This window comes from Rhizoctonia solani, chromosome 1, assembly GCF_016906535.1.
Source record: "Rhizoctonia solani chromosome 1, complete sequence".
In the NCBI taxonomy this organism is placed as follows: domain Eukaryota; kingdom Fungi; phylum Basidiomycota; class Agaricomycetes; order Cantharellales; family Ceratobasidiaceae; genus Rhizoctonia; species Rhizoctonia solani.
The window spans coordinates 2,307,106-2,332,589 of record NC_057370.1 but is presented as its reverse complement, the minus strand read 5'-3'; the positions used below and the strand labels follow the sequence as shown (position 1 = coordinate 2,332,589).

The following is a 25,484-nucleotide window of genomic DNA, read 5'->3' as shown; positions in this document are numbered from 1 at the left end:
GAGACCCATTTCACGTCGACTCCAAGATGCCACGAGCAACCACTCCCAAGGACAAAACACGCCACGACCCACTTCATGTCCAGATAGGCGAGGATGAAACTTATGCTAAATTCGGCCGTGTTAGCACCAACAAACGGGGCAAGAAGCGAAAGAGCGAGAACCAGGAGGAACTGGAGGTGAGCAAGTCAACAAGTCAGATCGAACCAAACTTAACAAATAATATTTAGACAGCGCTTGACGAAAGGACCTCTCGCAAGATCTTTGACCTAGCAAAGGACCAGCAAGAAGAGTTAGATTTGGTTGACGAAGGTGGTGTAGAGGATGCTGAGGAAGAGTCCGATTCCGTCGAGCAACTAGACAACACTAGGAGCGCTAGGTCTCCGGCTGCACAATATAGCGATGATGATGACGAAAACGAATACCCAGAGGAAGAATATGAGGAACTGGTAGGTCAAAAAAACAATTGGCAGCTTCGTCGAATAATCGCTTACACCGCTTTTAGGAAATCGACCCGGAAGATATGACTGCACTCGACGCTCTCATGCCATCCAACGTCGAAACAAGGAAGACATTAGCTGACATGATAATGGAAAAGCTCAACGCTGCCGAAGCGGCAACAGGAGGAACAGAAAACAAAACAATACGAATATCAGCCAAGCCCGATTCAAGGGAAGGTATGTCTCTTCTACTGCGTGATAGAACGAGCGCTCAAACAATTACCCTCCAAAGCCGGGCCTCCCAATCCGGCTGAAGGCTTGAACCCCAAGGTTGTCGAAGTGTATACTAAGTAAATCTTTTAGCGCGCATGTTTCCAATGTCTAAAACATTTCTGTAGAGTTGGGCAGCTGTTAAATCACTACAAGTCTGGACCTGTGAGCGGTTCGCTCTGTTTTGCTTTCTTTTTCTGAAACAATATTGCGAATAGCTCCCTAAACCGTTCAAGGTCTTACCATCTCTTCCTCAGTGGGCCCGACTTCTCGCTCTAACCAAACCCCACGAATGGACCCGTAGGTCCAGACATAGTCTCACATAACTCTGAAGCACTTACGCTCATTTCCCGTCAGCTCACGCCCATTATGCGGCTACGAGGATGTTGGTCTCTAATCTCAAACCAGAGTCCGTTCGTCACTACCTGGAGGGTGTGCTTTTGGAAGCTGTACGAGATGACATTCGTATCAATGGGAAACTAAACGTCCATCTATATGATGCGCTAAAGAAAGCGGTGTACAAGCCTGCTGCATTTTTCAAGGGAATCGTGTTTCCTCTATGCGAGGTTAGTTGCCGTTTCCAGAGATTTGAACGCATGTAATGATGAAGGAACCCCAGACAGGATGCACGCTCAAAGAAGCAGCTATTGTGGCTTCTGTGCTCATGAAAGTCAGCGTGCCAAATCTGCATTCTGCCGCCGCGCTCTTGCGACTAGCTAGCATGGACTACTCTGGACCCAACTCGCTCTTCATTCGTATTCTTTTGGTGGGGCCATTTCACACGGCCAAAATTTAAGCTAATATGTCCTTTAGGATAAAAAATACGCCCTCCCTTACAAAGTTGTTGATGGGCTGGTGTTTCACTTCATTAGGATAGCGAATACACACAAGGGATCCCGGGCCGATGGTGATAAGCTGCCTGTCTTATGGCACCAAAGCTTGCTCGTTTTCTGCCAAAGGTAGGGAAACTTTCCACTTGTGTGACACTAACTTACTTTGTCGCACAGATATGCATCAGATCTGTCTCCTGACCAGAGGGATTCATTGCTCGACGTGATACGTGCTCGTCCACATGTGCAGATTGGACCAGAAGTCCGCCGAGAACTTATCAACGCGGCTTCCAAGAGTAACCAGCGGGATAATGACGTAGAAATGCATTGAGTTGACAACAAGGTGGCTTTAGCTCGGGTAAGATTGGCCCGATTTATACTATCTTGATTTCAATATGTATACATAGTTTCATGAATCACAAATTTCCCGTGTTTCTCTCGTATCAACGCTTATTTAACAATTTCTTGATTCATACCTTTTCACCCCCTTCATTTGTATCCATACGAATTTGAGCTGGCTTAGCGTATGACTTGGTCAAATTTATCTGCAACCATCGTTCAGCGTAAGCATGTTGACTTGCACCGAGGTGGCTCACATATAACTCCGTTCCTGCCAAGTGAATCAAAATGGCTAGCCAAAGGGCCATACCTATTGGTCACCCATGTGTCAGAACCATATATTGTTCAAGTCGATGCGGTAGAGCGCTTACCGAAAGTAACCCGGTAGGTGGCTCCAAAGTTGATAGGCTCTTGATGAATCGATGCATGCACCGGGACAAACGTCCGTTTGGGGCGGGTGGCGTTCACGCATACGGGGAATGACCTCTGAACTGTACCGGGATCCTCCAGCAAGAACGTAATTTCATCACATCTCCACATCTACGGTAACCCTTTCGTCAGCGACGTTTGGACAAGACGATGCCATATTAGGGATAGGGCCTACCGCATAGTAGGTACCGATGGCCGAAATAATCGCACGAGCCATGATAGTAATAATCCGAGCGGTGATCACGCTTGCTGAGTAAGAGCAGTGCCTATACGCTTGCCATGAATAAGAGCATAGTGTAAGTCTAGTTCCCCATGCTTACGGAGCATCCATTCTCTATGTAAGGCAACATTGACCCGAACCCGTACGAAGAAAACTCCTAACATTGCAGCAGGCCCTATCATGAACCCAAGTGTGTAGTACGCTGCCTCTGAATTGAGGTCTCCGCCGAATGCACGCCGAGCCACAATGGAGCCGGTTACACTACCTATCCCAAGGTTTAAAAACACAACCCATCCGTTAATTCGGTGGACGATCATCATTTTCTTTGGGCAATATAAGCAAGCCGCCACTCTATACAATCTATATGAACTCACACGGCGGATGATCGGGATAAACTGTAGGGTAGCGAGTGTTCCACCAACTAGAGGAATGAAACCTATGTCAGAAAGTGAGGGACGATGGTCCTGAAACAATCAACCCACGAATGCTCATGTATATGTGCATGAAGATGTTGGGCTTGTATAAAGCCTGCCGGTACCAGTACCACTCCCCTGCACGAACGCAGAATTAGCGGCCATAACCATCGGGACGGTGATTCGACGTACCTGGAACAGTTTTATGTATCACGTTGGATGGGGCCAGCATCATAAGCCGACTTATACAGAAACCGAGCAGGGCGCCACCAAAGACGATAACTTTTCGTTCAAGAGTCAGTGTCAACCATACCACTGGAGGATTCAACATACGAAATGTCAAACTGAAACGTTCCTTGAAGCCCAAGGACGTTGAAAGTCGTCGGTACGCTGCCTTGAGACGCCCCGGTTGATTCAGCTGCTCATGCTCATAAGGAATATCATTGGTCGCGCATTTGGAGCGAGAAGACTCGGTGTGAGAGCTCGAGTCGGTATATGAAAGAGACATGGTCACTTCAATGTATGCACAACGAGGGATGAGGTGGGGGAGGTGAAGAAGACAGGAGGAAAACCTCGTTATTTTATAGAGGAAAGGCTGACCGAAGCAGAATTGAACCGCTCATATATGCGCGCACTTGGAGAGAACTCTGCCATTATTAGGTCTACTCCTATCGACATTGTGGAGATGTCGATGGGATATTGCTGAGCTCGACCGCTCCAACCAAAATAGGAAAAGGTGCATGAGTTCTAGAGCTCATAATCTTGGGATAATCGAACTAGTGAGACGAATCGGTTATAGTTGAGTCGCCGACCCCTCAAATGTGGTGAGCGAGAAACCCAGAATTCCTGTACTGCTGATGGTTTTGGCACCGTGCTACTCCCGCTATTACTATATGTTCCAACCGTGTCACCCCGGACTATCGCCAACCCAGTGAGGAACTCACTGACCAAACCTAATACCAGTTAGGCATCCATTCTCTCACGTACTCCAAGAAAGATGGTGTGGCTTCTGTTTATTCCGGTAAATTGGCCACCCGGGTTCTTGTATTATCTGTGGTGATAGACACTTTCTTTGGAAAACACTCCGATGTTTCAAACCATGAACCCAACGGGGTAAGGCATCTGTTACCCCTAACCGATGCAGGCTCATTATTTCTTACTAAACCTGGCTAGCGGTGCGTTGATCGGGTGGCAAGGATACTTCAAGTGGGCATCCATGATCTATCAATTTACTTGCGCTGGTCACAAATCTCGTGTTTTATTAAATGTGCTTTACACCAAAGATCCTATTCTCCAAGTTTAGAGGTTCAGCCCATTATTTGAACATATTCTGAACCACGGAGAGCGCGTGTGAGGCCTTATTATTTCAGCCAAATTTTAGGGCCATTTGCAACGACTAAATTCGCCAGATCCAAGTCGAACGTTCCACTCCTAGTACCTCCCCATACATATATACTATGTCTGCCGAATTATAGGACAAAATTCAGTCAAGCCTAGGATGCTTGAGTTCCCTATTCATCTATATGTAAATAGTTGACTGCAGTTGGATCCCCGACGGCAGAAATAAAAGTCCTGAATATCACTGTGACCAATCATAGTATACATCCGTTATGGGGGCTCACCCCATGATCGGAACCAGTTCAAGTTCGATATCGGTAAATGCCAGTCGCTAACGCCAGGACAGGCATAGGCGACCTGCGCAGTGTTCATGTGATGACTGGATCTGAACAAAGTCGTGCGTGGAACCGCGCGCTATAGCTCCTATATCAGACTGTGCTTTGCTTCATAGAGCGAAATTTATTCGTTGGCTAGAGTATATACGTATGGCTGGAGAAAGATTACGAAGTCATTTTGCGATCCCTGTATAACTATCCACCCGTAGGGAGCGGGCACATCTCATTGAGGTAATTATAAAATAGAGGTCTGGAGCAAAAGACACAATACACTAGTGACTTGAGGTATTGCAATTGTAATTGGCTGTGCATCTATTCAATTATCTTATGCAGTGCATAAAGTCACGATAATATTAAAATACTTGATTTAGTGGCAAAGTATCCGAAACCGTCCAACCAACAATCATCCGCGTAATTCGCTAAAATCCGGCGACCATGCATATGTACCCTTTTATAGTCTACATTCTTTGTGATCGAGCCACAATAATCTTGGGAACCATTACTACGATCATCAACAATTAGCTATAATAAGTAGGCGGCTGTGACTATCAAAAACAGACCGGAAGCTTTCGGGAAGTTGCGAGCAAATCACGCATTTATACATCATTTCTGGATATTCGGGGCTGCGTGTGGCCAAAGTTTCATCTATATATCTCTGGACATGCCGCGCCACAGAACACGGGGGGATGGTTGGCATGTTAGCCAGATCTCTACCGTTATAGAATAGCTGTAAGAATTTCGGATCATATATCAAACAGTGAGTGTGTATGGTAAACTGGAACTTGAAGCACTCGGCATTCTATACCTTTCAGACTGAATCGAGCCCTGTTAGATGTCCGCCTGCTGTAGCCGACAGGGGCTGGGCGGCTGAGCCGGCTCCCCGGGTAATAGGGGCATGGATAACCGTACCCATATATGATAAATTATTAATATGTGTGCTCCCCATAGATCGGGTATTGCTAGGCTGAGTGTGAACTTGAGGTTCTGGGCCAGGTGAAAAGTCGCCTTCAGTGCATTCTACAGCTCTCAAGTGAAATTCATGCATATAACCTACCTCTAGACAAATATTTCATGTAGCGCTTCTGCGGTTTACTTTCCGCGTACCCTACCTATGTATCAAAAATGATGTCATCGATAGTAACAGGCCACATATATATGTATTGCGATAAGGTCCCTGGTAGGTTCGCACAGTGACGAAAACACTCATAAACTTCTACGCTCGTTGTGAAGATTGTGGTTCGTTGCGTAACTTAAAATGAGAGATTAAAATTGATATTACGTGGAGGGTTGATGTCGAGTGTCAGCGGTAACCAGAATACCTCTTCCTAAGAAGGTTCAATATGTCTATTTTCTTATACATATATGACGCTCATGGAGCAATGGCTGCAGTTTAACTCCCGGATCTATGGGCGCCAGTTAAAGCGTCTAGCTTATCAATAAAGAAATAGCCTATCACCTCTCCGGTAGGACTTCTTCAACCTCAAACAGCTAAGCCATATTTAGGACAGTCGATAACGAGTGTAGTCGCTTAGTTATCCATGCGTCCGGCTCGAGCATTGTTCAAATTCATGCGGATGCTCCCGATTTCGTTACCCGGAGGAGTGATCCAATTAAGATATGATCGGGGGCAACCTATGCTCACTCTCACATGACAAGGAAGATCTCTGCATGATGGCACTGATTATGGTACAAGTGATCCATTATGGCGGTGGGATATAACAGGTCAGAAGAATTTCGCATAGATGAAGACTAGAATAAAGAGGCCTACGGCACCAACAGGCGCCCACTTGCGAATGAGCGCTGATCCATTGTCAGGTAAGCTAATCTACGAATAAAAGCTGATAAACTCACCTTGGGTATTGATATTTCGTGCCGCTTTCCTATATTTTGCTGATTCGGATCTCAAGGAGGTCGAGAGATGCGACATTCCTGCGAACACGAAAAATGAGACCGTTTTATTGGATGTATATATTGGGAACGTACTGTCTAAGCTATCTCCGCGCCAGAGTAACTCCTCCATATTTTTGGTCATGATCCTTGTTACATCCTGTAGCTCTCCATTGAGCTTGTCAAGGTTGCTTTCCGAAGAAGCTGTAGCCGAACGGGTATCCCGGTATAGCCGGGCAGTTTTTGACATGAAGGTATCTATAGTCGATAGTTAGTATTGGGTGCGACCGCGACATGGGTAGTACTTACCAAAGCCAACGAAAGCATATGGCTTTCGTACGCCTTCAATCTTGTCTCCATAAACTCTTTCGAATTCCTTGGTAAGCTCGTCTAGGTACGAGAAGGCGAGTTTGCGGGGATACGACGCATCACAAATGACAAGGTAGGTTACGTTTCCCGCTATAAGGTAACTGGGAACGGTCAGCCCAAAATAGGGTAGCGAGAGGGAGTACATACTGAAGCGTGTATGGGCCACTTTCGATGCTGCATTTGGGCTCGGACTGAGGTGTTATCCTTCGGCATACGAGCTTGGCCTGTTGCTTGTACTCCTGAAGTGCTTGCTCTGTCTGGACATGGTGTTTGGTGTCAGGTTCTAGTTGCTAACACGTAAAACTTACCTCTTCGTCATCAACGCTGGCTGCAAGCGGGAGCGCGTCTGAAGCGCGTGCAATATGTGTGGAACGGACCATAGTAGAGTGACAATGCCAGTAGACGTGGAGGGTAGAGTCAGGGTTCTGCATGCCGTAAGCTTGAGGTAACCACGATGTGAGGTGTGCGCGGCGCTTAGCCTTGGTTCCAGCTCTACCACCCCCGAGGACTTATAACGTCACTAATACAATATCCCACATGTACACTCAACACACCAACAATCCATTTGTTAACCCAGCCCAAGACGATGCATCGTCTCGATATCCAGACATAAGCAACATGGGGAGCCCTCAGAACATGGGTGGCCCATCTCAGTGGCAGTCGCAGCCGCAATACGGTCAACCTAACCAAGGATACAACCAGAGTGGCTTCATGCAGCAACAGCCGCAACAACAACATCCAGGATATATGCAGTCTCAGCCCAGCTATGGGTATGGAATGAGCCAAGGGATGCCACAAGCAGCACCATATTCCTCGTGAGCTGCGTTTCATGGTAGACCATGGGTATTGTTCTAAGCAGCACTACGAGCTAGGGCTCAGCAATATCCTGGCCAACAATCTCATTTCTCGTCCATGCAGTATCAACCCCGTATCCCATGTCCCCGGTTGGCTCGACCCCCACAGGATTCCCATATCAAACCCAGCAACCCAACAGCTACAACACCGTAGCCGATCTCGATCCCTATTCGGGCCTTTCTAACGCTTCGTTTTCCAACACTCAGTCACAACTACCGTCTCAGCCACAGTACTCAGCCCCCGCATCCCAACCGCAGACACAGCATGGTGATCATCCGAGAATGTTTGTTCAAAAGTTCAAGACCGAACTAGAGCAGTGGGATGCAGCCGCATGGAAACAAGTCATGCTCCGCATCGCTGACTTGCGCAGTGCATGGGAAGTACGGAAGAGGGATCTTAATGGTGCTCTAGAGGGCGCTCGGTTCAATGGGTGGACTCCAGGAGAGATGCAACAATGTCAAGCAGTTAGTGTGACGTCGTCTGAATCGATCATAACCGTCTCTTATTCTGGTTTATAGATGATCAAGGAAGCTGGAGATAATGTTGGTCAGTTGCTTACTTGTTTTCTATCGTTGCTTTTCTTATCTCTCCTGAAATATGCTAGATACTTGCCATGCTTCTGAGTTTCAATTAAAGGAGGTTCTCTCTGGCTATAGGCACTCGACCGATCCCGCAAGGTGAGGAATCGGCCCGCATTAAGCTCACTTATCTGACCTTCTTTGTAGTAAACATAGGGTCCGAGATGCTCTTAACGCGGGGTTAAGGTCTCTCCCCGAGTATCCATCGCCACTATGAACAATACGCGGAGCTCGGCCATGAAACTTGCAACTTGTTACGAATATAATGTAATGCTGTGGATATCCTAGCAGTTCACGCCTTGAAACATAGTGCTCGGATTTGTTTCAATAGAACATCCATTCAAACTGGTCTACATTTGGTTCATCTCCACAAGCGAATCCTTCCGAATATAATCACATCAGCCAACATAAACAACGTGAAAAGCCATACTTAAAGCTTTTCCTCCTTCAATCCATCCTTCCAGATAACGAAGTAGGCTAAACGGAAGTCAAGTCAGTCGCAAGTAATGGTAAAGTTCGTCAAAGCGTGCTCACGCGTAATCCCATCCTCGCGGTAATTCAAGAGGAGAACTAGGCCATCAGCATTCATGGACTCGCCGGTGTACTTTAAAAGATCAGTCAGAGGGTGTATGCGGACGGATCCGGAGTCACTCACAAACTCAAAATTCTTGAAGTTCGCAACAATTTTTTTGGCGTAAGCCTGAGCACCCTTTTCAAAAGCTTCTACTCGATCTGGTTTTGCTGTAGAAAGATATGCTTTTACGGCTTTCATGTAACCCTAGGCGTCATCGGTCAACATACATTTGGATTGGGGTGCATAGCATCAGTTACCTTGAGGTAAGTCAAATAAGACTTCTTGTCAAAACTAGTTGACTGGAGTTTGAACGAATAAACAACGTTGTTAACCTGCTTGGCGCCGTCCTCTAAAGCTTCTTCTTGTTCTTCAGCCGAAGGGTTGGCACCTGCATATCACCGATGCAAGGCTAAGTTTACCTAATTGGCGTATATCAATAGAAAACTTACCAATATTAATATCGCCATCTTTGACGACGATCATAGAACAATCCACCTCATAGACGACATCGTCGACTTCTTTCCTATGTGTCCAGAGCGTCAGGGCATAGTTTTAGGATTCTGGCAATGAGTGTTCTCACAGTTTGTAGGCATCCGATATAATTTCATCGCCGCTAAGAACATCTTTGAAGAGCAACATGGCGGTTTAATGGGTGGCCTAGGGTAGCAGGAGAAAGATTTTAGTAGTGTGGAGAGTCAAGAGGGGTTATCAGATGAAATCAAATTTACAGGCAAGATTAGCGCCCAGCGTTCCGATGCAAATTTTGGATCCGGCTTATTTGATTTAGGATCTGTGGCGCTTAGAGATTGTAACTCTTTTTGAACTGGCTATTGCCGTCCTATCGCTCACACTGGGAACATGGCCGATTACGCACCAGTGACAATACGCCAAAGTGCGCGGCCCTCAAAACAGCGTAACCCCGATTCTAGGTACTGGCGTCGGTTCAAGCACCCAACAATAATCAAAGACAACGCCCCTGTTACCTCTATTCACTTTGCTCCTACTGCCCCCCACCGATGTGCCGTTACCTCGGGAACGCACGTCCAGATACTTGCTCCTAAAACCAACAAGATTACCAAAAATATCTCGAGGTTCAAGGATACTGCCAGAAGTGCCAACATTCGAAAAGATGGGAACTCATAGTTGCTGGCGATGACACTGGTTTAATTCAGGTATTTTGCATCTGACTACTCGTGTTCGTTCGAATGTTTTATTATATAACTATAGATTTTCGACGTTAATAGCCGTGCAATATTGAGGACACTCAACGAGCATAAACAGTAAGTGTCTCCGCATTTGACCGCCAGACGAACCTAACCGAAGTACAGACCTGTACATATAACCAAATTTTCCCCACAAGACTCCACCCAGATCCTATCTTGCTCCGATGATACAACCGTAAAGCTCTGGGATATTCCCTCCGAAACTGCGATTCACACATTTGCTTCCCACACCGACTACGTCCGCGCGGGCCAGGTTTCACCTTCCAACCCGTCCCTTATTTTGACAGGTTCCTACGACGCAACCGTTCGACTCTTTGATGCTCGTACTGGTACATGCACTATGACCATGGGAGCTGACCTGGCACGAGTAGGCCCAGTCGAGAGCGTTCTAATGTTCCCTTCCGGAAGTTTAGCGGTTGCAGCGACTGGGAACATTATTCGCGCATGGGACTTGGTTGCGGGTGGAAGATGCATACGTGCACTATCCAACCACCAGAAGAGTATAACATCTTTGGCATTTGATGGAACTGCGTCGAGGCTGTTAACGGGCGGGCTTGACCAACTTGTCAAAGTCTACGACATAACGACCTATCGGGTGGTGCATACAATGCGGTATCCTGCACCAATACTCTCGTTGGCGGTCTCGGTGAGTCAACAGCATGTATTTCCGAGCATATAATTGATAATCTATCTCGTTTAGCCTGACGATACTCATATTGCTGCCGGCATGGCTGATGGGTCGTTGTCTATGCGTCGAAGACAGCCCAAGGCGTCCGAGGCTGTGGCAAACACAGAGCGAACATCCGAGACTGGCGCCTACGACTTCTTTATGAGGGGAGGTTCATTTGCCTTGGGCTCCAAAGGATTAAGCTCTCGTCCGAAAAACGGGAGGGGAAAGCAGGTCTCAGCGACGGGAATACTGGACGAGTTTCGCGTCGAAAAAAGGCGACAGAAAAGACTGCGAGAATACGACAGATTGCTCAAGACTTTCAAGTATGGGGCTGCACTGGACGCTGTACTTCGCAAAGTGAGTACGAGGAATTGTCCAATACACTGCTTCTTACGAATTTCATGTAGAATGTTCCCCCAACTACTGCTTTCTCCCTCATATCTGAATTGATGCACCGGGACGGACTACGAATTGCCCTAGGAGGGCGAGACGATGTTTCACTGGAACCGGTGCTTAGACTTCTGATCAAACACATTTCTGACCCTCGCTTTGGCAACATGTGCTGCGACGTTGCTGGTATCGTCATTGGTGAGTGACTATCATATTCTGGTAACTTTAATTCACTGAGAGAATTTTGGCTTAGATATGTACACCAGCATTCTTGGTCGTTCCCCATTGATTGATACACTATTTGTGCGACTCAGGAAAAAGCTTGAACAGGAGCTCAAATTCCAACGGGAACTTCATCTTTTAGGGGGCGCGCTAGATATGATTCTGGCTTCGGCGGCGTTGAGTGCATGAACTCATTATACTTGTACATTAGAATATAATTATCAGATATCAATCTCGCATCAGCATCCCTCAATGAATCCAATCAACCCAGTCAAGATGTTTCGCTGAGCGGTGGAAGTGATTGCCTCGGGGGTCTCATCTTCTGGATCCGCCTCGCCAATATTCTCAAGATAGCTTCTAAGCACTTTTTCGATGTCCTTTACGGTTTTGCCTCGGCGACCAAACAACATCTCCACATGTTGTTTAATCTACTTTCAGTCAGCTTGGAATTTTGGCGTCGAGATAGACTACGTACACCGTCGTCCTCCATTATAACCCACGCCAATAAAACGTCGATAGTTTGGAGGGTAAAAAGACCGCCATCCAACCGTCTTAGGAGAAACAAATCCTCCATCTCGCTTACGTCTTCTCCGGCTGCCAATAGTTCCTGCGCGAATAAATTCAGTCTTAAATCGGGCAAGTCGACTAGGCCAAACTAACTTTCTTTTCAGCGTTGATCTCTCTGTCGGTAATCCTCAACCTAGTTTCAGCTTGTTCTCGAAGCTCTATCAACCGATCGATTTTTCATACTCCGCCTCTACGAATTTTGCTAGCACTCGTATACGCGGAGGCGAGTCGGAATCCAAATTGGCGAAAAGGCTAGAAATAACGCCGAGAATGTGCCCAATATCCTCCGAAGCGGGCATAGCAGTTCCAGTTTTGCTCTTTTTTGCGCTCTGTCCATGAATGAACTTGAGTAAATCCATGAGAATGAGTTGGGAATAACGAACCTTTCCCATAAATGCGGAAAAAAGGGGCTTCAGGCCCACTGCTTCAACAAATGTACTACAATTTGCAGCACCAAGCGGGCCGGATAACGCATAGTCTAAGACCTTGATAGCACGCGATTTAGATGCACGATTTTCCCTGCATTCAGTTTCAGCAGAGGATGGTGAGGATACGTAGATAGACCATACTTCATGATTAATACCATAAGGTCAACCCCTTCAGCTTGCTGGAATTGTTCTCGAATTTCCGGCTCGGCTAAAGATGAGCATAGTGCATCAAAAACGTTCTCCATAAATTCGGTTTCGTCAGGGCCCGCGGGATCCCGGTTTCTGAATGTATTTAGTGCGCGTAGAATAGTGTCGATCCCGTCCGCTTTGGCCAAAACCAGGCGGTTGCTCCTTGACGATTGGACTAGAATTGAAAGCACCTCTGCAGCATAGCCACGATTATCGTCATGCTCTTTTTGGATTATGCGATTGAGGAGCCACTGGACGATCGTAGTAGTAGAAACCAAGGTTTCGGCCAGAGTGGGTCGTGAGGCAAGTACATTTTCGAATATACCTGATTTCAGTATAGTTAGGAATGTAGTAAATAAGCCGTCAGCATCACGAACCTAATGTATGAAAGACGCCCTGCCGGTCGGTCTCCTCTTTTTCATCCATCCTGGAAAGGTTTTGGACCAAGAGCTCCAGCGTCTGGCTGGTTACCTATGGCGGGAATGAGCGATAGGGACAATCAATATGGGTGAATTTATACCATCGAGTCAATAAGGTCTTTCAACGCGCCCTCACCCTTCCGAACGACTTGTCCTTCATCGTCCTCGTCCTCGTCTTCATCTTCGCCCCCAACGTCTTCATCAGTGAATTCATGGATGACTTCCACTACATCGATTACAATATCCATGTTTTCGTGACTTAACAATCCCACGAGCAAAGTGGTTGCTCCGGACTTGATCAGTTCAGGATATGCTACAGTCGGTGCTTGCGCTAGGGGTAGTAAAGCTTTGATAGCTGCATCGAGATCGGCCTCGGAATCTATGAATCTGAGTGATACTTAAGACACGAACAATCAAGCACGTCTAAGAAACTTACTTTTCAGGTGCATTCGGGTATTTCGAACGCTGGTCCTGGTTTTTAGCCACTGCCTTCTCAAGTTTCGACAAGAGCCGACGAACTCCGACGGCATTTAACTCAGAGCCCTATATTCAAAGTGGAATGTTAGTTGTAACCAAAAAGGCACGGGACACGACTCGGAAACCAGAACGATGAAGCTCACACACTTCTTCATCCTGCGCGCCCTCTCCTCCCGCCCGATCAAAGATATTAAGTATTTGCTTTTGCTCGTCTGTGAGCCCTCCGCCGAAGAATCTTCCCTCATCATCCTCTTCTGCAAAATAGTCGGCGTCACCACCGGGCGCGAAATTCTGTGCTGCCTCATCCTCCTCTTCGTCCCTGACAGTCACAGGCCGTGAAACGGGTTTGGATGGACCTGAAGAGCTACCGTTGGCCGATGCTGGTTCAGAGTTAACCTTCATCCTTTTCAGCATTTCTGTGGGATTGTTGAGTAAAACACAATGGTACAGCCAATTACATTGGTATACCTGGGGTTGGGTTGGCTGCCATCTTTCTCTTGTTGCCACTCAAAGTGACTTTAGAACCCTTTTATAGTGGGTTCATTTAGTGCAATCCTCTATGAAAGGTAGATTATTCTAACATACCTTGAAAAGCTCGTCAACATCCATGATTCCTATTATTATCTAAATTGCAAGTGATATCCAGGCGCTACGGTATATTGGCAAATCAGAAAATATATTTTGGTGTTACGGTCGTGATATTGGCTGAGAACACTGGATACCCGGGCAAGTTTGAGCTGAAGCCAGTCGTGTTCAACCACTCGAAGCCATCCTTTGGCGCTTAGCTCAAAGTATAAACAACACCGCCACGGGTCAAGTAATTCAAGTATATTCGTACATCTAGCCCATCCGGCACAATAAATAAGAGTGACAGCGTAAATATTCGCATGTGATAGATACTATTCAGCTACTGAGATGTGCTTGTAGTTGCTGGCGCATACGCTCCATCTCGCGATCTTGCTCGTCTTCTTCCTCGGCATCTTCGGTGGTCTGTTCCAACAAAGGGGAGCGTTACTCACAACCCACACCGAAGTGCTCAAAAATCCACCTACCGGAAGCTCTCCGCCCACTTTCCCGGCTTGACCAAGTTTCCCATCAGTTAGTTCGAATAAGACCTTCTCTACTTCCTCGTCTGCCTCCTCTTCCAATTCCTCGTCCTCGTCGAAACCTTCCAAAGTCTCGTCCAACATTTCTTCCATAATACCAGCCTATTTTGTGATGATGATAGTGTTAAATATCATTATTATTAACGATATACCTTGGTCATCTCCATGGTCATCTCCCGCATGGCAGCACTAATTTGAGGCAACTTGACGAGGGAATTACTGAGTTTCATGATTTCAGTGGATTTTTGGAGCGAGCCTGTGACCTTGACCATAGCTAACATGTGCCAAGTTATATATCAATGTAACCTCTAATATACCCAACCCTCGAAGCACTCACCCATCTGATGTTGCAGCTGAACACCAATAGACCCAAGCCGCGCTTTGCTCACGTGTAGGCGATCCTTTTGTTTATTACTCCTCACGACTTCCTTAGCCAAAACACGAGCCGACTTGACATCCCCCTTGGTCGCAAGTTGCTTGAGCGTGGTGCGTGCCTTTGCGGTGGCTGTATCGAGCTGACATTGGTGATCAACTTGGGGATAATTGGGCAACACTGATTGCCACATACCTGCCGAATTTCCTTGTCCAGTTGCCTCTGTTCAGTTCTCAGCTTCTGCTGCCAAGCCCGTACTTTCTCCTCTGGGGTAGGACCGTAAAGGAATCGGTTGATGGATTTCATGGACATATCGTGGTAAGTCAGAAGTAATGGGAAATCGAGGTCGTGCCTTGGCTAAGCACAAGCGCCGGTTCTGATCATTCCAATATACCACATTAGGTACCACGCTCGCAACAAACATCTGAAAACAAGAAGAGATAATTTCATGCCGTTTTATTGGTACGTCGTAGGTTTGAACATAAAAATACAAAAATACATGAACAAAATGAAAAGAGAAGGCCACACTTGCGCCCGAGGACCGAGCATATTTGGGAATCAGTTTGCGTACCTAAGTTAAATAAAACAAAGAATCATAATCATGACGAACTACTGTTGCGGATCTCGTTAACTAGCGCATCCCAGTACACCCAATCAGAGCTATCGACCCCACCCGCGTGCAGCGATGGAGTGTCAAGCCCACCGATGGTGCCAATCAACGAACCAACAAATTCTTGGTTGGCGAGATCCCCCAGCCCAGGAACACCCCCATTCACTGCACCATAGTCTGACCCCCCAGCCCAGGCTGCATCACTCGCAGACACACCATCAAACCCAACTTCGGCGGTAGTTGATTGGTTAAGCCAATTATCGAGTAGTGTTTGGGCTGCTTCTTCCGAAGTTGAGGAATCGGAGGGTGATCCGCCAGGAACCACGGCATGCGATTGGGGAGGAGTGAACGTTGCCAATTATGCTTTGGTCGCTGGAAACTCGGTGATCGAGGTTCAAATAGTTGCGAGATTGATCGGGCCGGAAAACGGTCCAATGGCAGGGGATGGGTGATGCATATACGGAGATGCAGAGCTCGAAGGAGTAGTAGCACCGAGCGTGTGACCAGGTGTCGTGGACATGGGACGAGTAGAAGCAGTGGAACCCGCGCGGCCCCGCGTAACTGCGGATCCGCCCCGGTTAAGATCAAGGAGTAATTTGGCATTCTCCTCAGTTGTAGGACTTCCCTGTTTGCCCTCTACGCCGTCCACATTGGTGGGGTCTCCTAATTTCTAAAGAGCGTTTACGAAGGAGCTCGATAATCGCAAGCTCGCGTCGAGTAGTAGAATCAACCTCCGAACTACTTCCGTATTGGCTGCAAATACCATGGAGATTAAATAAGACGTAAGTACAAGAAAGCGAACTTACTTGATAAAGGTGTCGAGCACACGCCTCCGTGCAAAGCTCTCTTCGCTCTGCGGTTCGATCAAGAGCGCGATCCCCGAAATCATTGCGGCTTGGAATTCACGGTAAGCCCCGCCTAGGCTATCCAAAATGGTTTTGTGGGTCGTTGCTTTGAAAGCCTGGCGAGCTTCAAAATCGCGTCGAGCGGAATCGAAACACGCCTTTCGAGAAAAGTTGAACCGGTCCGAGTCCAATTTGCGGAGCAAATACGGCCGATGAAGACTTATGCGCACAAAGTAAACCTCGGTAACAATAAGGAATCGATGGACCGGTAGGAAATCCAATACGGTATCCAAGCTAGTGTCAGGATCCAGACTATAATGCGGCGGGAGTGCTGCGACAAATTGCTGCAGCTCGTTGTCCAAGTTTAGTACTTCCTGGTACCTCAAATGACTACGGACAAATTGGAAATGATGGACAATATGTCCAATAATCTTCGCCAGTTGATGCCTCAAGATCACGAAGGTCATATGCGTCGGTTGAGACAACGGGTGCGGTCTCAGTGGCGAAGAAGTCGCAATGAGAAGCTCCGAGTCCTCGATATTCATTGGAGGTAGAGTGTCTGTATAGTCATCCTGAATGGAGTGCGGTCGACCCAGGAGAAGTGCATGGGTACGATCTGCATGGTACAAGTAAGACCTATTGAAGACATATGTCAAGATAATATTCATTAATCCATCACGCAAAGAACTGACCAAATTCGTCGGCGATATTCTGTCTGAAACGGATCTAGGCCCTAAAGCCCAAACCCCTCGAAAGTGTCAAGCTCGATGGGGTCTCAAAATAATTGGTCAACTAACCAGTTTGGCACCATCGCGGTGCAACCCAAGTGCATGCGCCGTGCGAACGGCAGCACCGAGCTGGCTCCAGCATTCAGTAATTCGACGATCAAATATCAAGAAGCGCGCACTCTAGCGAAATGCAAAGATTGAGAGGTTGATTATTATTTGGAATATCAGAACCTACCAGAAGTCGAGCGAGCAATAACTCTAAACTCTCATTTTGAATTGCGGACGCCAGCGTTAATGTACGGCGCGCTGGGGTATTTGCATGAATAAAAGCGGCGTAAATCCCCCGAGAATATGCTGACTTACAGGACCAATAATACCTCAGGCTAGTAACACGGCGAGTTCGTAAGTCACCAGCAATGTGTTCTGGCGCGAGCCGCGCAGCTGTGGCCATCACCACAAATAGAAGAGGGAGGAATCTTGCGTCACTGGGGGAAACTCGTACGCCGTTCGTCCATATGGAATCATAGCTTACTCGAAAAGCTGGCTCATACAAGGGGTATCGGGTGTAGTTTATGTGAGTAAAATAAAAGTCGACTAGTGTGTCGGCAACAGATTTGGGTGGAAGATCTTGGACAAGCTCAGCGAGCTTATGAGGAGGAACGCCACACTCCTGAACAAGAGACTTGAGTTTTTCAGCAGCGGTTGGTTGCTGTATGTCGTCCAAAGTAGGGGGACGCCCGGTTGAAATGCCATTGTGCTGGAGCTGCTCGAGAATAGGGACAACGCTCACGCTCCCAAGAGCACTGGCACCATACCATTTACCTGATTGCAGAGTCCCTGCTGCGATATCTAGGGTTGTCCCGGTAGCAATTCCCTCGTCTGTCTCATTCGAGGGGGAGGCTGACCGGGAGAAGCTATGTTGGCCCTGTTGGGGAGAAACAATTTCTCCAGACGAGCTGATCGATACGGAAGCACTGATGTGAGGTAGTGCCATTTCGATAATTTGTTCTAAGCGAGCAATGCGCAGGTTGAGGTCTCCCTCTCCCTTGCCAGGCGTGTAATTCTTGCATAGCTCAGGAACACGACGGGCGATGCACTTGGACAGATGAGTCAGATGCGTGTGCAGGGACCAAGCAAAGGATAGCAAGTAAGCAGACTCACATGCGAACACGGCACTTGTCGGTCGCACTACATATGCATCAGCCAAAGTGTGACTCGTTCAGAATGAAGCCATCTACCTTTTGCTTCCTGCGATGGCACTCCGAGCACGAATAACTAACTCGGGTGCGGGCCTTCTTCTTTCCGACCTGTCCATTTGTGCCAGGCTCATTGTCAGCCTTGCGCTTGTTGACGGCAGTGCCGTTGATGATGTAGTGGCTGCGGCCGTGTTGGCGACTTGAGGGGATGGGTATTGGAGAGGTGTCGAAGATGCAGTAGACTGAGTATGAGATTGCTCCATCCAGAGCCGGGTACGGTGGTTCAAGAGGGGCTGGTGAAGTGGTGGGCCGGTTCAAATCTGAATTGACAAGGCGAGTCACATGCGCTCAACCATCCAAGGGCAAGCAATAGCGTAGTGAGGCTTCGAATATTTAGGCGCCACCTACCAATTAAAAAAGGAAATTTGAAACCAATCAGCCGGAACCATCAAGCTGTCCCTAGTTCGTGTGTCTAAGTTTGCACGCCTCCTTACACGATCGGCCTTGCAGTGCCTTGTCATGGCTCCTGTTCTCGGACAGCACCTCGATGATCTACCCACAACGACTCCAAAAGACATCAGTGGCTGTCAACGCGTTCCTCGCGATAGCCCAATGAAAATTTTACAGTTAGATCACCAATCTGCTCCTTTGGTCCTCCGACCGGCAGACTCCTTCCGAACCCAGCCAAAAATCGCCTGGCCATCCGACATTACGCCCATGTCTACAGTCACAGACTGCCATTTTTACCCTAGATCCTCGAAGCCTGTGTTCATCTTGTCATCGAGTGCCTCTTCGGTGCCTTCTGGCTCCCTGCCTGAGGTCATATATGCGTGGTTATCAACATCTCCAGCAACTTGCCGGGGGTGCAGCTTTATTTGTTTCTAGCACATATACTTGTTTTGTGAGGCGGGTCTAGCCTTCATGGCCAATTCACGAGATCGCTAACCGGCGACTTGATTTGTCGTCTTCTGGAACGCGGCCACTCAAGATCGGCCACAGACCTTTGATTCAGAGGCCACCCAAATTTTCTCAAACATGATGTCTAGAATTGTTCAGTTGTTGGCCAACCCACTGGAGTCGTCGAGCTCCAACACATATTCAGCCGATGCCTTTACGGGTGATGGCTTGTAATGCCAGGGAAGCACAGGACCGCAGTTCAATTCGGAATACGTTGACATTCCCGTGGGTTCGACAACGAGGACTTGCGAGCCAAGCCAAAAATGTCGATGGGAAGTGAGTAGGAGTGATCCTCATCGTAATTAAGGCGTCATTGATACCCTCGTTCCACCTACGGGCTACGATGAATGGACAGTCCGTCTTCTTAGCTAGAGGCAATCGCACACTTCCAACGCAATCAGAGCCCAAATCAACGTTGTTACTGGAGCTTGCACACAAGAGCTGAAAATTTCAAGCTCAAATCATACCTATGGTGTATACCCGTACAACCCGGTGCCGAACAGCTATATATCGATGCCTGCCGGCTTTGGGGATCGGGCAGGATCAATGACATGAGCCCACTTCCATTCTGGGATGTACCGCGAAATTTCACGTCCGATCTTTTTCAGGCATCCGCTCTGTATACCTATGGGCCCGGGGCGTGATTCAATGTAGAATATTGGACCATACATATGTCTAGATGCCAGTAATATAATTACACGTTGAATAACTTCAATTGATTCGCTAGCGCGCATGACCGTGATTGAGACGGCGAGCCGTAAGATATCAGATTCTATATACACTATTCTGTTGTCAGGCTTAATTATGTTACCCCTAATTATGCCTACCCGTGAACAGCTAATGAAGTTTAGTGGTTAGCCTCTTCCCGATGACCATGTGGGAAGCGGCTCTAGGACAACCAAACGGACTACCTCCCGAATCCTCTGGTCCAACTCTATTACCGTTCAAGATGGGACAGTTCCACGAAGAAACGTGGCCACAACAGTTGCGGATATTGCTAACGGTCTCAACTCGTGCACATGTGACCCATGCACATCTCTCTTTCGTACAAAAGAGCGGGTAACGAGAGGTGGTAGCTCCCTTGCCCCTCGCAATTCCGAATACGATGCATGATGATCATTCTTGGGCTTGCTCCTGGCGCTGTCGCGCAATTAATTTGGTTATGTTTGCGTTATACCGCGTTGTACGTGTTGAATGCCAACAAGATCCATTGCACTGGAATTGTGCGAGGCAGTGGAGGCACAGCGGGTAGTTCGATTGATGGATTAACTCGTCCTATGTGCACGCATGCGAATAGTCCGAGAATATACAAATAAATATAAATAGGCCATAGCTGGTTTCAAGCTATGTATACGCAGGCTTTGTCGCATACATATGCATGGGAGCATGAGGGTACCGAACTTATCGGAATTCATATCACGAATCAGTACGGCAGGTGTAAACAATGTCACAAATCAGGCTTACCGGGCTTCTGAGCCGAGTGTTAGCGCCTTACCAGGATACAGTTAGCTCTGAGACGAATGATTACCAAAAGTAGTGCGGCGTGCCTTGGTAACTCATACACTAAATGTCAGCCATCACCAACGGACATACTCGTATCTTGCTCGACTAGCGAATGAGGGGGCTCATTTTAGAACATATAAACGAATACACAGTAGGAAATGGTTAGATTGGAACGAGGGGAGTCTATTCGGCGCAGCTCCGATGGCAAGCTAGAGTTCTGCGCATGTTTCCGCCAAAGCCCAGTCTCGCTCGGCTTGGGGGCCCTCGGAGCCCTCGGTCCCCGGCTGGAGACGGTGTTTGTATCGGGATGTCCGATTCACGTATTGACAAGTTCGTCGATCAATTTCGCATCACATTTGTGATTTCTCTGGCAGGTGGTGCGTAACGAGACAGAAGGTCGACAACGGCGCTTGAATTTGAGCACGTGATGGGATCAATGCCTAATCTGATAAGATATGGTGATCGTCGGAAAGGTGAAGCGTTTTCACCCGAGCCCTGGCATCACTCCACAGACGGATCCTTCCATTTCTTACCCTGATAATTTTTCGTTTCTTACCCTGATAATTTTTCGTTTGACATCTGCGATGTTCTCCAGGACACTGTCTCGCGCGACTGGCGCTCTCCGTGCAACACAGGTGCGATTCAATGCGCAACATCTCGTGCATGCATATTGATTTATACTATAGCATCGTGCATATGCAAGCACTGCAAGCGGCCAGACCGCAGCCTTTGCCGGGACCAAAAACTCCAAGGTTGACACGAGATTATATGCGACAAACTACGGCCAAGGCTAATTCTAGTTTTCCAGGGGAACTATACTGTGACTTTGATTCCTGGTGATGGTTCGTACCCGTTGTTTGGAAGTTGGGCTATAATAGTATTATAACTTGGGCCATAGGTATTGGCCCAGAAATCTCTGAGGCAGTGAAGGCGATCTATGTTGCTGCCAAGGTATGGGATAATGTGGACCTGATGTAGTATTTTCTCTGACTGAGTGGGACGTAGGTCCCTATTGAGGGAGGAGGTTAGCGTTACCCCTATTTTGAAGGAAAGACTGTGATTCCGGACGCTGCTATTGAAAGTGTTAAGAAGAACACCGTTGCTCTCAAGGGTAAGCTCTGATACTTTACAAACCACATCTTGCGCTTATATTCTCATAAGGGCCCCTTGCTACACCTAGTAAGTAACGCACAAGTTTGGACATACAGTGATCGATACTAAACAGTTGATAGTTGGAAAGGGGCATGTCTCCTTGAATTTGACGCTTCGCAGAACTTTCAGCCTATTCGCAAATGTACGGCCTTGCGTATCGATCCAAGGATTCAAGACTCCCTATGATGATGTTAACACTGTGCTCATCCGAGAAAATACTGAGGGTGAATACTCTGGTATTGAGCATGAGGTAAAGTGAACATTTAAAGTAGGCCAAAGATATATCTTACCTTCTGACACAGATTGTCGACGGCGTAGTCCAATCTATCAATTGATTACATGGGACGCATCTGAACGTGTTGCTCGCTATGCGTTCAATTATGCGTCAGAAATTATCAGATGGCATGTTCCTGTCAGCATGCCGTGAGGTTTCGAAAGACTTCCCTAACATTAAATACGATGAGGATCTCTTGGATCGTGCATGCTTGCAGGTAGGATGATCAAAGAACCGACTTGTACAGACCCGATCTCATCTCATCGTAATTCAGATCACTACAAACCCTGCGCATTTGCCGACCGAGTGATGGTTATGCCCAATCTTTACGGTGATATCTTGTCGGACATGTGTGCTGGACTGATTGGCGGTCTTGGCCTTACTCCCTCTGGAAATATCGGCAAAGTAAAGTCTCTGTCGCATGTGAAGCATACTTACTCAAACCGTGTCTGTGCTCTCGCTTAGGACGCGTCCATCTTTGAAGCTGTTCATGGATCCGCGCCCGATATTGCTGGTGAGATGAACTACTATTTCAAGACAATAACCCCTAACCTTTTACAATACAACTTTGAATAGGCAAGGGCCTCGCTAACCCAACGGCACTCTTACTGTCCTCGTTGATGATGCTCCGTCACATGAATTTGTATGACCATGCGGCGAAGATTGAGGCCGCGCTCTGGGTGTATGTGGCACTTTTATTCCTCATCGCGTGCATAGTACTCACCCGGTATCACGGTAGACAATCGCACAATAACCCCTAACCAGTTTTACAATACAACTTTGAATAGGCAAGGGCCTCGCTAACCCAACGGCACTCTTACTGTCCTCGTTGATGATGCTCCGTCACATGAATTGTATGACCATGCGGCGAAGATTGAGGCCGCGGCTCTGGGTGTATGTGGCACTTTTATCCTCATCGCGTGCATAGTACTCACCCGGTATCACGGTAGACAATCGCCGAGGGGAAATCTATCACAGGTGATCTTGGTGGAAAATCTACCACGAAAGAATTCACACAGGCGATTATCAGCAAGCTCAAGTAATTTTGCTGTACTTTAGCTCGTTATTGCTATGTCGCTTCGTAGTGTTATAGAGTCCTAAACTAATCCTAATGAGACAACACCTTTGGCATCTACAGTATCAAATAAGACCACATGACCCTATATAATTCAGTGTGATTTAATCCTGCGGGTCGCTGGCTCGGGGTCTTTACCCGGCTGTGCTATGAACGACACTCCCAGTAGTGGGGGTATCTATGTTCGACCGGTATGAGATTGAGGACATTTCGTCTTCATGTGATGAGCCATGAGAGTTACGAAACTCCCGTTTACCAGGCGTTGTGTTGAAATATAAGATGGTGGAGGGATGTCTAGCCTATGTCAGTGTACATCTTGATACTTGATTTATCTTACATACCATCATTCAGGGAAGGCGGAGCTATAGAAGGTGCTGTTTCAACCAGAGCCACCTCTTCGATTGCTCGCTGCCTCTCCGAATGGCTGAGCGCCGCAATTACAACAGGATGGCTAGTCACTTTATCAAGCAAACGGCCTTTCCATGTTGTGGTGACTTGAAGGCGGTGCGTCACCTGAGAACGGTGCATAGTTTGAATGGACGTCAGGCGAGATGATGGATCTACGTACGGACATAAATGTTCCCGTATAGTCAGGGCTGAATCAATTATCATTAACGATCGTCGTAAAATGATAACGGAGCTTGGTATTATAGTCACCTTGATTTGCTCGGGACAACCAAATCGAAATCAAAAGAGCAACCCTCTTTGCTCTCGATATTGCTTCCAGATGTGTCGACTTTATTTCGATAAAGTGTATCAATGAGAACATCAGGTTCTCCAGAAGCAACCACATACTCTATCACCAAATAATCGATTGGAGACTGGGGACAGGATTAGGTCATTAAATCAGGACTGACCAGTCAGCTCCAGTTGTACGGATCGGAGTTGAGACTTGATTGAGTGCCCAGGCTTCGCCGTGAGCACAAGGGAAGCCCTGGTTGTGTCCCTGGTGCGTACAAGGATCTTGGGAGGTACTAATAGAATTGACTGAGTCCAGTGCTATGAGTATTAACCAATATCAACAAAGCTCACCAATAACCAAGAAATATCACCCTTGGGGCTATCTCCTCCTATTGTTAAGGGAGCCTCGTGCTCGACGCCCGGGATAGGTAGGTAGCTCTTGATTGCAGGAAATTTGGCCTCGTGAGCGATGTCCCCTAAAACATGGCCAAATTCCAATGACGCATCAGTAAGAAGACCTTCAATCTACTTACGCTTGAAAGCTCCAGCTTTGCGATACACTTTGAATACGAGCTTCCAGATCACTTGAGCGCGTCTGGGCCGTCCCAATCACATTACTTCTTCATTCAATCTCGCATCTATTCACTCACTTGCGCTTCGACTGGAGCGCACTCGGCATGTGACTAGGCACGTTGAAGACATGCGAGAGGACGCGAGGTTCAGTAATAGTCTCATGTGATGGATTATCCTCCGTTCCGAATACAATAGAGGTGGATTGGAATAAAACTTGGCTGACTTCTTCAACATCAGCGATATGTGTTGTGTGTGCGCGTTCATATACTTGGGCCTCTATAGTTCGTTGGTAGTATGAGCTTGAACGAAACAAAGTAGTTCACAACAAAGGGTCCTCACTGAGTTCGATCCACCGAACGTCTATGCTGCCTTTAGTCGGTGTAAACACTGCGGTTACTGGCCATGTACATGGTTCGATCCCAAGGTAACCTATCCTCCTGTCTAAATGATTGATCTTGGCGCTAGCTATGAATGCCGCCTGCCTACCTTGTAATGGGTTTTGGTCAATTGACCCACTCCTTCGATCTTGAGTTCAAAGTCTTGCTTTGAGAGCTGTGGGAGGGGGACTTGGAGAGGCATGGCTTCGTATTGTGGGACCATGGTGGACGGGAGCTGGTCAATAGCGTCATATAATTGCCAGCAGAGCTTCTGCCTATCAGTTATCGGAACGAGCCTCGAATGCTATGCTATTTGTATAGCGTCTTTTACACGAACCATGTGGTCCTTTCGATGTTTCTCATGTGCTTCTCCTTCCGGAAGTAAGATGTCAACTTGGGAATCAGCAGCATTACAGTAGCGTAGTCATATGCGTCGTCACACTTCAGCTTAACCAATGGAGTACGATTAAACACATTGCTTTCTAAGTTGCTATTATGCTAATGAATTAAGAAATCAAATCTGGCTTTCAATATCCAATATATTCATGATAAACTCCCAAGTCGCTGAAATACTT

General features: G+C 47.3%; 12 protein-coding genes across 12 annotated transcripts; 5 read left to right on the top strand and 7 right to left on the bottom strand.

Annotated features, from left to right (window-relative positions):
• Positions 1–26: 26 nt before the first annotated feature.
• RhiXN_04268 (Bystin) lies at positions 27–1,868 on the top strand (the record flags this gene model as incomplete). Its single annotated transcript, XM_043324085.1, has 10 exons — positions 27–176; positions 228–446; positions 503–674; positions 730–787; positions 836–872; positions 926–1,007; positions 1,065–1,273; positions 1,327–1,473; positions 1,521–1,666; positions 1,715–1,868. The coding sequence occupies 10 exons, from the start codon at positions 27–29 to the stop codon at positions 1,866–1,868; spliced, it is 1,374 nt and encodes a 457-aa protein (XP_043176504.1).
• Positions 1,869–2,007: 139 nt separating this feature from the next.
• Positions 2,008–3,446, bottom strand: RhiXN_04267 (uncharacterized protein; the record flags this gene model as incomplete). The annotated part of the gene is made up of 9 exons (XM_043324084.1): positions 2,008–2,082; positions 2,134–2,186; positions 2,248–2,416; positions 2,481–2,554; positions 2,626–2,848; positions 2,900–2,946; positions 3,008–3,076; positions 3,131–3,220; positions 3,272–3,446. 9 exons carry the CDS (start codon positions 3,444–3,446, stop codon positions 2,008–2,010), a joined length of 975 nt encoding a protein of 324 aa, XP_043176503.1.
• Positions 3,447–6,334: 2,888 nt separating this feature from the next.
• On the bottom strand, positions 6,335–7,247 carry RhiXN_04266 (transporter protein Sec22; the record flags this gene model as incomplete). The annotated part of the gene is made up of 6 exons (XM_043324083.1): positions 6,335–6,411; positions 6,463–6,540; positions 6,595–6,756; positions 6,808–6,968; positions 7,015–7,124; positions 7,176–7,247. 6 exons carry the CDS (start codon positions 7,245–7,247, stop codon positions 6,335–6,337), a joined length of 660 nt encoding a protein of 219 aa, XP_043176502.1.
• A 157-nt stretch (positions 7,248–7,404) lies between these two features.
• Positions 7,405–7,739, top strand: RhiXN_04265 (uncharacterized protein; the record flags this gene model as incomplete). Its single annotated transcript, XM_043324082.1, has 2 exons — positions 7,405–7,682; positions 7,736–7,739. 2 exons carry the CDS (start codon positions 7,405–7,407, stop codon positions 7,737–7,739), a joined length of 282 nt encoding a protein of 93 aa, XP_043176501.1.
• Positions 7,740–7,802: 63 nt separating this feature from the next.
• Positions 7,803–8,517, top strand: RhiXN_04264 (uncharacterized protein; the record flags this gene model as incomplete). The annotated part of the gene is made up of 4 exons (XM_043324081.1): positions 7,803–8,186; positions 8,241–8,268; positions 8,327–8,399; positions 8,448–8,517. The coding sequence occupies 4 exons, from the start codon at positions 7,803–7,805 to the stop codon at positions 8,515–8,517; spliced, it is 555 nt and encodes a 184-aa protein (XP_043176500.1).
• A 213-nt stretch (positions 8,518–8,730) lies between these two features.
• On the bottom strand, positions 8,731–9,513 carry RhiXN_04263 (translationally-controlled tumor protein; the record flags this gene model as incomplete). The annotated part of the gene is made up of 6 exons (XM_043324080.1): positions 8,731–8,777; positions 8,835–8,904; positions 8,956–9,078; positions 9,132–9,262; positions 9,324–9,397; positions 9,455–9,513. The coding sequence occupies 6 exons, from the start codon at positions 9,511–9,513 to the stop codon at positions 8,731–8,733; spliced, it is 504 nt and encodes a 167-aa protein (XP_043176499.1).
• Positions 9,514–9,732: 219 nt separating this feature from the next.
• RhiXN_04262 (U3 small nucleolar RNA-associated protein 15) lies at positions 9,733–11,568 on the top strand (the record flags this gene model as incomplete). The annotated part of the gene is made up of 7 exons (XM_043324079.1): positions 9,733–9,985; positions 10,018–10,046; positions 10,102–10,154; positions 10,203–10,743; positions 10,798–11,124; positions 11,175–11,355; positions 11,411–11,568. 7 exons carry the CDS (start codon positions 9,733–9,735, stop codon positions 11,566–11,568), a joined length of 1,542 nt encoding a protein of 513 aa, XP_043176498.1.
• Positions 11,569–11,618: 50 nt separating this feature from the next.
• Positions 11,619–14,068, bottom strand: RhiXN_04261 (beta-catenin-like protein 1; the record flags this gene model as incomplete). Its single annotated transcript, XM_043324078.1, has 12 exons — positions 11,619–11,807; positions 11,855–11,986; positions 12,040–12,079; positions 12,130–12,275; positions 12,330–12,465; positions 12,516–12,888; positions 12,941–13,034; positions 13,084–13,369; positions 13,419–13,525; positions 13,607–13,875; positions 13,928–13,985; positions 14,045–14,068. The coding sequence occupies 12 exons, from the start codon at positions 14,066–14,068 to the stop codon at positions 11,619–11,621; spliced, it is 1,854 nt and encodes a 617-aa protein (XP_043176497.1).
• Positions 14,069–14,362: 294 nt separating this feature from the next.
• Positions 14,363–15,250, bottom strand: RhiXN_04260 (vacuolar protein sorting-associated protein VPS24; the record flags this gene model as incomplete). The annotated part of the gene is made up of 5 exons (XM_043324077.1): positions 14,363–14,449; positions 14,512–14,667; positions 14,718–14,839; positions 14,903–15,080; positions 15,134–15,250. The coding sequence occupies 5 exons, from the start codon at positions 15,248–15,250 to the stop codon at positions 14,363–14,365; spliced, it is 660 nt and encodes a 219-aa protein (XP_043176496.1).
• Positions 15,251–15,942: 692 nt separating this feature from the next.
• RhiXN_04259 (Fungal specific transcription factor domain) lies at positions 15,943–19,141 on the bottom strand (the record flags this gene model as incomplete). Its single annotated transcript, XM_043324076.1, has 12 exons — positions 15,943–16,184; positions 16,234–16,301; positions 16,355–17,029; positions 17,086–17,126; positions 17,191–17,301; positions 17,357–17,427; positions 17,485–18,217; positions 18,283–18,309; positions 18,360–18,637; positions 18,812–18,869; positions 18,943–19,012; positions 19,065–19,141. 12 exons carry the CDS (start codon positions 19,139–19,141, stop codon positions 15,943–15,945), a joined length of 2,451 nt encoding a protein of 816 aa, XP_043176495.1.
• A 2,091-nt stretch (positions 19,142–21,232) lies between these two features.
• RhiXN_04258 (Isocitrate/isopropylmalate dehydrogenase) lies at positions 21,233–22,964 on the top strand (the record flags this gene model as incomplete). Its single annotated transcript, XM_043324075.1, has 14 exons — positions 21,233–21,412; positions 21,464–21,529; positions 21,586–21,619; positions 21,676–21,728; positions 21,783–21,801; positions 21,826–21,888; positions 21,939–21,956; positions 22,010–22,179; positions 22,232–22,243; positions 22,319–22,406; positions 22,478–22,608; positions 22,669–22,717; positions 22,780–22,885; positions 22,943–22,964. The coding sequence occupies 14 exons, from the start codon at positions 21,233–21,235 to the stop codon at positions 22,962–22,964; spliced, it is 1,011 nt and encodes a 336-aa protein (XP_043176494.1).
• A 492-nt stretch (positions 22,965–23,456) lies between these two features.
• On the bottom strand, positions 23,457–25,132 carry RhiXN_04257 (uncharacterized protein; the record flags this gene model as incomplete). The annotated part of the gene is made up of 11 exons (XM_043324074.1): positions 23,457–23,572; positions 23,620–23,791; positions 23,847–23,874; positions 23,936–24,074; positions 24,136–24,265; positions 24,311–24,435; positions 24,493–24,554; positions 24,610–24,808; positions 24,872–24,892; positions 24,930–24,969; positions 25,019–25,132. 11 exons carry the CDS (start codon positions 25,130–25,132, stop codon positions 23,457–23,459), a joined length of 1,146 nt encoding a protein of 381 aa, XP_043176493.1.
• Between the last annotated feature and the right edge of the window lie 352 nt (positions 25,133–25,484).